This window comes from Arvicola amphibius, chromosome 6 (genome assembly GCF_903992535.2).
Source record: "Arvicola amphibius chromosome 6, mArvAmp1.2, whole genome shotgun sequence".
NCBI lineage: Eukaryota > Metazoa > Chordata > Mammalia > Rodentia > Cricetidae > Arvicola > Arvicola amphibius.
Window position 1 is genome coordinate 14,467,581 of NC_052052.2, and position 12,373 is coordinate 14,479,953.

At 53.8% G+C, this 12,373-nt stretch overlaps 1 protein-coding gene across 1 annotated transcript in view; it reads right to left on the reverse strand.

The window, feature by feature from the left end:
• Kif17 (kinesin family member 17) overlaps positions 1 to 12,373 on the reverse strand; it is a 32,729-nt gene that overhangs the window by 4,554 nt on the left and 15,802 nt on the right. Inside the window, 8 exon segments of the mRNA XM_038334879.1 lie at positions 77 to 335; positions 744 to 975; positions 1,498 to 1,715; positions 3,066 to 3,143; positions 3,948 to 4,501; positions 4,945 to 5,098; positions 9,389 to 9,498; positions 11,617 to 12,069. Coding sequence (XP_038190807.1) covers positions 77 to 335; positions 744 to 975; positions 1,498 to 1,715; positions 3,066 to 3,143; positions 3,948 to 4,501; positions 4,945 to 5,098; positions 9,389 to 9,498; positions 11,617 to 12,069 — 2,058 coding nt within the window.

The following is a 12,373-nucleotide window of genomic DNA, read 5'->3' on the forward strand; positions in this document are numbered from 1 at the left end:
GAGGCCAGGTTCTGTCCCTCTGCAAGGTGGCCAGCTGTCAGGGACAGGGGAGGGTGGGGGCAGCCGAGTGCCTGACCTACTGGGAGGCTGGTTTTTAGGATGATGGGATCCGGGATCTTCCAGAAGCCGTTATCCTCATCCCAGCTCGACTCTCGCCTTATCTTCTCCAGGTTGCTATAGTTACAGTCCCTGCGAATAAGCGGCTGCACCTGCTCCAGGAGCTGCTGGAAGAGCATCGAGTCCCGCTCCTGCCTGCGGATGGTGGCCAGGTAGTCAATCTTCTCCAGCTGGAACTCGGACTGCAGATCCTTAATTTCTACCTCCGCTGCGCGCAGCTGAGCCAAGGACGGGTGACAAGGTGGTGAGCAGGGGGAGGCTGCTTAGCACCGGTCTGCCCACTCGGTCCCCAAGTGGCCCCCAGCAGCCACTCACCAACTGCCCGCTGGTCCTATAGACAGTGTCCAGTCCCCTGAGCCTTGACCCACCATTCACCCCCCTCCCTTCCAGCATGTAATGAGCGCCTCCTGTGGCCACAATTCTACAAAACATTGGTCTCCAACCACACCTGTGGCCCCAGCCTCAGCCGTCGCCACGCCCTATTCGGACATTCCTTCTGGAGCACAAGAGACACGCAGCAGGCACTTAATAAATGCTCGTGTGGAGAATAGGGGTTGTCAGCTATTTGCAAGGAGGGTCGATGCCCAGCCGTGGTGTGGGGCCAGGGGCCTGAGCCTGGGCCTCACCTTCTTCTGCATCTTCTCCAGCAGCTTGCTCTTGGCCCTCACTTCCTCCTGGATGGAGTCGTAGACGTTGAGTAGCACCCAGTCCCCGCTGTCCTCGTCCGAATTCTGCAGCGCGGCCACCAGCTGCTTCTTGCGCTCATCCGCGTACCGCTTGCGCCGCTTGTGCTTCTCCTTCAGGTCCTTGTTCTTAGCCTGCTCACCCCCCACCACCTGCTGCTCCAGCAACTGCAAGCTGCAGCCGGGAGGGGAAAGCAAGTGTGATAGATCCTGCGGGTCTGCCAACGTCTGTCACCCGCTCCCCCACCACAACCCACTTCACAGAGTGGTAAACTGAGTAGCAAGGAGATAATAAGACTGCTGGGTTAACCAGGTGTTCTGAGAGCTCAGAGCTCAGCCACCACCCCCATACTGATGGTGCCTGCAGCGGAGCAGGGGAGCAGGGAGCTGTGCTCCATCAGCATAGGGGTGGGGCTCTGCAGCTTTTATCTGTTATAGAACAAGCACATCCCAGCAGGTGACAGAGCGGAAACTGGTGCCAATGTGGTTTTGGGTAAGAGCCCTGCCTGCCTGGCCTGCTGTGGCATCTCCCCAGCCCCACAGCCCCTCTTATGATAGAAGAGAAGCCTGTTGTGGTCTCAGTAGAGATTGAGAAGCAGATCTCACCTCAGCCCAGCCTGGGCCCCAATTCCTCAACCCCCACCCTTGGAGTTGGGAGTCATACCCTAGGCTCCTGATCCCTGAACCTGCTGCTCACCGGGCCAGCACCCGCTGTTGATCCACAGGCTGCAGCTCCTCGGTCAACACAGCCACTTCCACACCCATGCTCTCCCTTCTCACGCTCGCCATGGCCAGCAAGGGCTGAGGCTGGGCCACCTCGGCCACCTGGGCCATGTGGGCTTCAGACTCCATCCACATGCCAGTCTCTGCCTCAGCCACCACCTCCTCAGCCACCTTCAGGCCTACATCAGGCTCCTGGGCACAGAGGGAAACAAGATGGGAGGAGACATGAAGGAACCTGCACGGTTCACCCCCTGCCACAGACACACAAGCTGAGCATCCCTAATTCCAAAGTCTAAAACCCAACAGGCATAGAAATCCGAAAAGCTCTGAGCTCCAGGGTGCTCCAGAAGTTTCACGTGTCAGTGGCGGGGGAGATTGCTCAATGGTTAAAACCCTTGCAAGCATGAAGACTATAGTCCAGACCCCCAGAACCCATGTAAGTTCTGTGCACTTCCAGCCTCAGAAGGCGAGAGTCAGGGAACCCCAGAGCAAGCTGGCTACCGAGACCAGCCATGTGGGTGAGCTCTAAGCCTGGTTGGGAGAACCCGTCTCCGTGAACAAGGTGTCAGAGCAAACGAGGATGATTTCCAACACCAGCTTGGAGCCTCCACATTCATGTGCACACATGTGCACCCATAGACTTCAGCCCATACACATGCAAAACATGCACACATGCACACGGAAACGGAAAAAGAAAAAAAAAGGTTCAGATGTCAGATCATGGATTTAAGATAATAGGGATCCAACCTATAGCAAGCTATGAAAAGTTTGCACTCAAATTAATTCTTATTACAATTATCAACACCCCAAAGGGGCTCCCAGGCTCCTCTCTTGAGCTCTCTAATCCAGTCACCAAGGCAGGCAGGATAATTTCCCCAAAATATAAACCGACCATAGAGTCCCTCTCGTACAAGAACCTTCCATTGCTGCCCATGGAATTGATCCAGAGGAAGCTCTGGTCTCTCTGGCTGTTGCCTCTCCCCCATATCTCTTCCTGGCACCCCACCTGTCCACCTCGGTGCCACCCCCCCACCCCAGGAAGTTCTGGGCATGAAATGTTCTTCCTGGCTTCTCCTCCTCAGTCTCACTCCTAGCTGGGGCGTCCCACCGACTGTCACCCACTGTCACCGACTGTCACACCCTGTCCTGTGACCTTGCCTAGAGGCTTGCAAGTTCATGGCTGCTCTCCCTAAGTATGAAGAAATTTAGAAGCCTCCTCTCCCAGGTCTGCTGCACTGTCCCAAGCAGAAGACAAAGGGTATCCAAATTGGGTGCCCCAGCCTACAGGAGGTCCCAGACAGTGCCTTAGGACCCCCAGGCCTGCCTGCGGCCCTAGTCCTCTGTGCAGACCCAATGCCACTGTCTCTAGAAGGTCTCCTGTTCACATTGCCCATGTGCCTAGTGGTGGTCCTTTTTTAAACATTGCTCAGCCATGGGACAGCTGCCAGGGGATGGCAAAGGTAAGGAGACCTAGTCCCAGGAAGGGAGGGCACAAGTCAGACAGAGCTGGGCCAGGCACTGGGAGGCCACACAGGTACTCACAGTCCTGAGGAGGAGGCTGTCAACCACCTCAGGTTCTGACTTCATGTCACTGGAATCCAGCAGGTCTGTCAAGGATGGCTGATGGCGGGGAGGGGGAGAGAGGGGGTAACAGATAAGGAAAAGGAGGAATGATCTGGGCCAGAAATCCTCTCTACTTCCTCAATGCCCTGACACACACTTCTCCTTGCCTCTTTGGGGGCTGCAGACCCATCCACGACCTCCTCTGCCTGCCTGCTGCTGCTGTAGGGGTGAAGAAGTGAGGGGGACACGGGGCATGGGTGAGCGCTATGGTGTCCCAGGCTATGCTATGTTATCTCATGAAAACACAAGCTGGCATCTCTACTATTCAGAGGAGGAAACCGTGGCCGAGAGAAGCAAATGGCCAACGTTACACCGTGAGATGAGAGCTGGGATTTCAAAGGCCTGTATGGTTAAATGTCTGTGCATATGTGCGTATGTGTGCTTACATGAAGAAAACAGAGAAAAACGAGGAATGTTTTCTTAAAACAGGAAGGGACCGGAGATTGGGCAGGAAGGGACAGGGGAGGCAGCCCCTAGTCCTGGGGTCTTAAAGGGCAGCCCCAGGCTCCCTGGCTGTCTTAGGTTGGGAGCTCAGGATCACTACGGCAACTCAGCAACCTAGCCTCCTTTCCACACACACTGTGTCCTGTCAAAGGAAAAGGTGCCTGCCTAACGTGACCTGGGGGCTCCATCCCGGCTTTCTTAGTGTGTGTGACAGAGTATGTATCCTTCCCAGCCACAGGACAGCAGGCTCCCCAACCAAGCCACTGAGTCATGGATGACACGTGGTCAGCAGCCCTTTGTGTACAATGACCCCTGTGCTCCCAGCCCATCCTGCCCGCTCCATAGGACATTAGCTACCTGCTCAGGGGTCTGGAGGACATCTGTCTGGGTCAGGTCCGTCACAGCCACAGTAGAGGAGAGCCTGGTTAGCTTGGCTTCCACTTCGGCAAAGGAGTCCTGCAGGCCCGCTAACATCTGCAGGGGCTCCAGTGCTGGCTCATCCTCATGGACATAGTTTTCTGCCTCCAGTGAAGATGCAGCAGCTTCTGGACCCAGATACTCATCAGAGAAGTACCTGTTCTCAGCCAGCACCCCAGGCATGGAGAACTCCACATTGGAAAGCTCCTCGGGTCCAGGGAAGGCCTCCGAAGGAAGGCCTTCGAGGGTGGATGACTCATTGGATCCAAAAGAAATCTCTGACCTGGAGGCCTCCACATGGGACAATTCCTCAAACGTGAGGGGAGCCTGGCTCTTGGTGACCTTATCACCGGGCAGTGTGTCAGGCATGGAGAGGATGGTGGGCTTCACGGCCATCTCGTACCGCAAGGCTGGTGAGTACTCGGACCCATTGGCTAACTCGGCCCTGGACATGACCTCTGTCTTATAGAGGACTTCGGCCTTGAGAATGGCTTCTGCAGTAAACAGGAACACCTCAGTCTCCCAAAGACCAGCTTGAGTCAGAACCTTGAAGAGCCCCAGGGTCCAGCTAACAGTTCCCACACCATCCATTCCTGCCCTACTGCCTTCACCCCCTCTTCCAGGAAGCCATCCCAGAGCAGTACCGATAAGCCCAGATGTGGTCCAGCTTGTGGACAAAGCACCCCAAGATAGTGTGGTGTGACAATATCAGCTTTGGACCCAGAGTGTCTGGACTCCAGTCCTGACTCTATTTCCCCAGGTGGGTGGCCAAAAGCAATATACCTCTCCTCTCTGGGCCTGTTTTCTAACCTATAGGAGGGAGTAACTATTGTACCTACCTGGCTGGATGGAAAGGGGTGGAGCCTACCACGCAGAGGACTCTTCACACAGGTATCACTAAAAGGAAAGACAGAGCGGAGCTCCCAGCAGCACACACCTGTTTCCTTCTCTTTGCGCAAGTTCTCCTCCAGCGTGGACAGCTTCACGTCATATGAGTTACGCATGGCAGTGATGTCCTCCTGCAACCTGACCCGAGACTCTTGCTCCGCCTCATAGTCAGCCTTCAGGCGGGCCAGGCGCTCCTCATACTCCTGGGGTGGTGGGAGACACAGGTGGTTAGTGACCACCTCTCGGGGCCAGCCCTCAGAACGGACATCCAGTTCTAGATACTCAGACAATGCAGGAGAGGACGAGGCGAGAGTCTCTTTGTCACATGGGGGTGACAGCTCACAGGCAACAGCCCCTCTGCAATGTTCTCCACGCAGTTTTGATGGACTGTGCTTTCCATGTGTTTTTAGCCTAAATTTCCACACTACACTATGAGGAATGCCTTTCCTCATCTACCCACGTTTACACAGTGGTACTCGAGCCATCGATAACAAAATCTGTTTGTGTTTACTGGCCTCGCTCTCCCAGCTCTGCTGGAACCGCTGGCTCCTGTCGCAACAGCATCCCACGCGGCCCCCACATCTGTTCTTACTCCCACCTTAGCTGTTCCCCACACTGCTGAGACCTACCCCCCTGTAACTCCATATCCTCTGCTTAGGGTGGGTGGCTTCCAGGTTCATCGGCAGTCTAAGCTCCTTGACTAAACCTGAGTCCCCATCTTCCTTCCTTTCTTATTATTGTGGTTGGAGTTTTTTGTTTGTTGGTTGGTTGGTTGGTTGGTTGGCTTTTTTCAAGACAGGGTTTCTCTGTATAGTTTTGGAGCCTGTCCTAGAACTTGTTCTAAGACCAGACTGGCCTCAGACTCACAGGGATCCACCTGCCTCTGCCTCCCAAGTGCTGGGATTAAAGGCATGCGCCACCACCACCCTGCTCTTGTTATTGTTTTACGTTATTATTACTTTATTTACTTTAAGAGTATGGGTGTTTTGCCAGTGGGTAGATCTGTGTACTATGTACGTGGGTCAGAAAAGGGTGTTGGATTTTCTGGAACTGGAGTTATAGATGGTGTGAGTCACTTTGGGGTGCTGGAAATTGAACCCAGACCCTCTGGAACAATAGCCAGACCTTAATCACTGAGCAATCTCTCTAACTCCTTCTTTTAAAATTAAAAAAAAAACAACAAGTTTTTGCTGTTGTGGTTATTGTTGTTTTCTGTGCTGAGCATGGGACCCAGGTCTTCACTCATGGTGGGCGCAATAGGTTGTCAACTCGATCGTTGCTATGGCTCGGTTTAACTGTCGGCCTGACACAGCCTAGAGTCACCTGGGAAGAAAGTCTCAGTGAGGGTCTGTCTACACAGACCTGGGCTGTCTGGGCTGTGGGGGCTGGTCTTGGTTATGTTCATTGATGCAGGGAGACCCAGCCCACAGTGGAGACACCATTCCCTAGGCAGCAAGACCTGAGTGCTTAAGAGTAGAGAAGTCGGGCTGGAGAGATGGCTCAGCGGTTAAGAGCATTGCCTGCTCTTCCAAAGGTCCTGAGTTCAATTCCCAGCAACCACATGGTGGCTCACAACCATCTGAAATGAGATCTGATGCCCTCTTCTGGCCTGCAGGCAGACACACAAGACAGAATATTGTATACATAATAAATAAATAAGTAAATAAATAAATATTTAAAAAAAAAAAGAGTAGAGAAGTCAAGCGGGAAGAAGGAAATGAGCATGCATGCGCTCACATCTCTCTGTTTCTGACACAGACGTGACATGACTAGCTAGCTGTCCAAGCTCCTGTCTTGACTTCCACAAAAGCGATGGACTGTAACCCGGAACTGTGGGCTAAAATCAATCCTTTCTCCCATAGCTTGCTTTCGGTCAGGGTATTTTCTCACAACAACAGAGATGAAATTAGAACAACTGCCAACCTGAACGGCCCAAGAAGTACAGGTTAGTGAGGAGGCCCACCTCTGAATGTGCCTGTGACGGCACTTCCAGGACAAACTTCCAGTACAGTCAGACTTCCAGCAGACTGACGGACAGGGAACTACCTGCCCCGGCCACACCATTCCCAATACTAGAGGCCCAGGTGGAATAAAGGAGGACGGAAGGAGGCTGCTAGCGTAGTCTCTTTCTTTCTCTGTGCTCCCTGGCCACCATGAGACAAGCACCTTTCCTTTCCTCATTACCCCCTTCCACCAAGACCTTCTCCATGGCCACAGTCCAAAAGGCATGGAGCCACCGGGCCCTGGACCAAAACCTCTGGAACCATGAGCCAAAATTTAAAAAAAAAAAAATTCATTTTAAAAGCTGTCTGTGGCAGTTCTTCTGTCACGGTGATGAAGAGGCTGGCAGCCACTAAGCAAGGGTGGTACTCAGAATGTGGACTCTCGGCCTAGCCACCCCTTGTTGCTATGTGTCGTCATCTTTTTCTTCTTCTTCTCTTCTTCTTCTTCTTCTTCTTCTTCTTCTTCTTCTTCTTCTTCTTCTTCTTCTTCTCCTTCTCTCCTCCTCCTCCTCCTCCTCCTTCTCCTTCTTCTCTTCTTCTTCTTCCTCCTTCCTCTTCCTCCTCCTCCTCCTCCTCCTCCTCCACTTCCACCTCCTTTTATTCTTCTTTGGTTTTTGGAGACAGGGTTTCTCTGTAGTTTTCTGTCCAGGAACTCACTCTGTAAAACAGGCTGGCCTCAAACTCACGGTGATCTGCCTGCTTCTGCCTCCCAAGTGCTGGGATTAAAGGTGTGCACCACCACCGCCCAGCTTGTTTGTTGTTTTATTTGTTATTATTATTAGCGTATTTGAGCTTCTGATAACTTGCTCTGCCCAGAAATGCCCACCTTTCTCATGCTTCAGGGGCTCTGCCCTGCTCCCTGGCAAGTTCATTCCCAGGGCTCACAGAGGCCTCCTTCCTTACTAGGCCACTCTGCCATTCAGAGAGTTTTCTGCTTCCATTGGTCTCTGTCTAGAGAGCAACTGTATAGGAGGATGAGTGCGGAGAGGGGAGACACCCACACCTCTGGTCCCTTCACAGCTCAAAGCAGAAATTCCAGTGTCAGAAATGGAATTCTGGAACAGCAGTGTCTGTTGGCACTATCTTTGATGGCCACTAGGTTTTAGGCAGGAGAGGCAGGCAACATCCATTGGGGACTGCCTGCCCAAAGTGGGGTGTGTTCTCCTTGGAGACCACTAGGGGGAAGCAACATCCAACCTACCAGATAACAAGGACCCTGCCTAGATGGTTTCTTTCCAGGTACTGTCCAGTTCTCCCCTCCCTGAGGATCTGTGACCCAGATCCACTTGTAACTGTAGGATTTTACAGTCACTCCAAGCCACTTGGTGTGGCTCCTGGGCACTGGAACCTGAAGAGCACCAAAGTTGCTAACACAAGAGGGGCTGCCCTCTAGTGGCCTTATAGGCTTAGCCCTCCCCAGAGAGCCTCTTCTTACCCCCACCAAGGGTCCTGAGTCCTAGAGACAGACTCAACGCCCAGAGTTACCCTGGATGGCCCCAGAGACCAGAGCTCCCAGGAGCTGCTTCTGCCTAGTATCAGGCCCCCTCCTCAGGAAGAGCCAGTTCCCCACAGGGACCACTGAACGTCAAACCACCAGGCAAGGGCAGCAGGCAGCCTTTAAGCAGCAGGAGACCCTGGAACTCACAGAGCCTGAAGTTGAGAGGAACCCTCTGTCATGTCTTCTTATTTTTATATCCCTGGAGACCTCCTGTCCTGATACTTCCCAGGGATGCTGGGAGATGCATGGTGTGCAGGCCATGCTGCTCTCAGGCCCAGCACCAAAGGCAAATTCCTTTCCACTCTGATGGCCTCTGCCAAGAGCCCTCCCACTCCAGGGATAGCTCTTTACTCCCATCAGTCTCCAGCCACCTTTTCCAGAAAGTGCTGGTTTGAAGGAAAATGGCCCCCAAAGGGAGTGGCGTTATTAGGAGGTGTGGCCTCGATGGAATAGGTGTGGCCTTGTTAGAGGAAGTGTGTTACTGTGGAGGCGGGCTTTGAGGTCTCATAAATGCTCAAGCCATGCCCAGTGAGACAGTTCACTTCCTATTGCCTGCGCAAGATGTAGAACTCTCAGCTACCTCTCCAGCACCATGCCTGTCTGCACACTGCCAGGTCCCACCATGATGCTAACGGACTGAACCTCTGACTGTAAATGAACCACTCAGTTAAATGTTTCTCTTTATGAGAGATGCCATGGTCATGGTGTCTCTTCACAGCAAGAGAAGCCCTAACTAAGACATAACAACGTTACCAAGGAGACCTTCTCGTGGGGATGGGCCTGGTCCTCAGTTCTCTCCCCACGCAGGTTCTATTGTGACACAAAGAACAGTCTGAGTCAGGAAGCAACTCTTTGATATTCCTGTCTTCCCTACAGCTTTGGAAACATCGTGACATCCTCTTTGAGACCCAGCTTCCTCAGAAACAAAAGGGACACGCTGGCTCTCTCTGGGGCACCCTCTCCTTCACACTGGCAGCTCGCTGGGGTCTCACCTCCCGGATCAGCTGCTTCTCAGCCTCGGTGTCCTGCTGCACAGCAGTGGGGGGCAGCATCTTCTCCTCAGGCTGGGCAGGGCTCAGGGGTGTCTGACTGGACAGCAGGGCTGGAGATAAGAAGACAGGAGGAGTCGAGCGTGAGGTACCCAGGGACCAAGCATAAATATGCCCCGATGTAAAATACCATCGACCCAAGAGTTCAGGACTCTGGGGAAGTAGCGCTAGACACAACTCCACACCACCATGCACTAGGGGAGAAAGGAAAGTGGGCGAGCAAATGTGTAATGAATACGAAGAAAGGACAGGGAGGGGGCCCAGAATTAGACAATTGTGAGCTCTTGTGGGGTCCTCTGGAAAAGCAGTCAGTGCTCTTAACCACTGAGTCACCTCTCCAACCCCAGCAGTAAAGGTCACCGCAGAGGCCACGAGACAAGGGCTATTTGATGGGTGGAGCTGGCCTGCCAGGATTAGGGGCAAGAAGAAGGTGTGGGGGAGAGGAATGGGAGCCAGCAGAGGCAGACACTCCACGTCTTGCGAAAGGATCAGAGAGAAGACGTGCAGTAATGGTGGGAAGGGGGAGGCTGAGAGGCCCCGCATGAACGCTACTGAGCACTAGGCTGGGAGTCTCACACAGCCCATGGATTATGACCCCGGTCATTTGGGGGCTAAGCCCCCACAAGTTGTCTCAGGTGAGTCCTTTACTGCCCTTCCCCCCCTGTCACTTGCCCAAGGACCAGGTAAGCTAGCTGTTGGTCTCAGCACATTGCTTGGTATAAGGCCAGCCACCGCCAGTGCCGACTGAGAATCAGGATTCTAGCCCAGGAAGGGTCCCCATCCTGGAAGGCTGTATTAGCTGCCAGGCTGGGGACCCACTGGGGATCTGGCACTTCTTCCACTCCTATTTTGGTGATGTGCAGTCAGGACAGGGGACAGGGAAGGAGGAGGCAAGGTGATGAACATCCTGCTACTTTACCTGGCCACCACTGTCCCCTGCCCCACCCTAAGGCAGCCTGCAGAAGTGTGTGGAGTGAGCCAAGCACACTTCCATGTTTGTGGATCTTCACACAGCCCCTGATCCTAGCAGGCATGATGCTCATGCCCCAGGACTCAGCTTGGCTACTGTGCTTCTATAGAGCCTTTTTCTAACTGACAGGCTTGGAGCCTCTCTGCCCAGCATGGCTGCCTGCCTTAAAGCTTGTTCTTCTTCCTCAAAGAGGTAACGTCTAGGTCTGAGATGTGTGTCCCCAGTGTCCAGTCCTGGTTTACATACAAAGAAATGTTGGGGGGAGCTTGAGAGACCGCTCAGTGGTTAAGAGCATTGACTTTTCTTCCAGAGGACCTGAGTTCAATTCCCAGTAGCCACATGGTGGCTCACAACCATCTGTAATGAGATCTGGCGCCCTCTTCTGGCCTGCAGGCATACATGGAGGCAGAATGTTGTATACATAATAAATAAAAATCTTTTAAAAAAAAAGAAGTGTTAAGGGAACTCTGGATGGAAGGGTGGGGATTGGGGAGGTGGGAGGGTTCAGGAAGGAGAATGAATGGGTGTATATGTGAACAGTTGGGGGGATCTGAATGGGTAGATAGATGGGGAAGGGGAAAGAGGGTGGGTGGGTGTTGGAAGGGCGGATGAGCAGGGGCTGTGTAAGCCATGGAGTGTGAGGAGGAGGGAGGGGCTTGTGGACGGGTGGAGTGTGGGGCAGGGGATCAGGAACTGTATGTAGAATTTGGTCAACAGAGGCAGGACGGCAGGAGGACCAAGAGTCTGATGCTAGACTCTTCTATACCCACTGCTCCTGAGAGACAGCCACAGAACACTCTGTCGTCTCCTAAGGCCCTGCAGGCCTGTGTTCCAGGCCTGAGTTTCTGGCCTGCCAGATGACAGAATGAATGGCAGCCATGATTACAGGAGCTGGGTGGGACGTGGGCAAGTGAGTCATCCAGATGCTAAGAGCACAATGCCCCTACCATTGAGCTAGGGAGACAGTCGGTAGACAGACGAGCAAGCCTAAGGCAGGGGGTGGACTGTGAGCTTACGGCTGCTGACCTGACAGGCCAGCCAGCCAGGCCTCTTTCTGGGGCCATAGGTAGGTAGAAGCCATTACCACTGGGGTATACTGAGTGGTGCCACAGGACCTGGCAAGGGAGTCAGAGAAAGTAGGGACATACTGATGGGATATCCGCTTGACCCTGCCCTCTCCTGCTACCCCGGGCTATCCCACCTGATAGGTGGCCAGGGTCCATCTGCTGGGCCAGGATGGCCTTTAGCCTCTTGATCTCCTCCTGGTACTCTCGAAGCAGGGCATCCTTGGGGTCCTCGTTAATGCGTGGCTTGTTCTTGATATTCTTGGCCCGGTTGGCATAGCGCAGGGTGCTGAGGCTCTCGTCGTAATTGTTGTCAGCAGGAGACAGGCAGGCCACCATCAGGGTCTTGGTGTTGCCACCCAGCGAGTCCTGCAGCAGTCGCGTTAGCTTCGAATCCCGGTAAGGGATATGCTTGCAACGGCCGTCCACCAGGGCCGAGATGACGTTGCCCAGTGCTGACAGGGACAGGTTGATCTTGGTGGCCTCCTTCAGCCTTTCCCCCGTGGCCCCGGTCTTGGATTGCCGCTCACTGCCCGCCAGGTCTACCAGGTTGAGTTTGCCTGCACGGAGATGGTCCTTACCCCGCTCATCTGCAGACAGGCAGGCAGGGAGCATCAGCTGGTGGGTCCCACATCTTCCCAAGGTGAGGGTGGCTGGCTACCAAGCCCTCAGAGCCTACCACTCACTTGGGTAGACATTTGAGCCTATCAGGAGTCCGTAAAGGAGGGTCTGCCATGGTACAGGTAAGGAGACTGAGGATCAGAGAGGGCGTGGAACTTTCCCAAGGCCACACAGAAGCCAAGGAGGTAAGTGGAGAGATGGCTCAGAGGTTAAGAATACTGGCTGCTTCGGGAGGCAGAGGCAGGCGGATCTCTGTGAGTTCGAGGCCAGCCT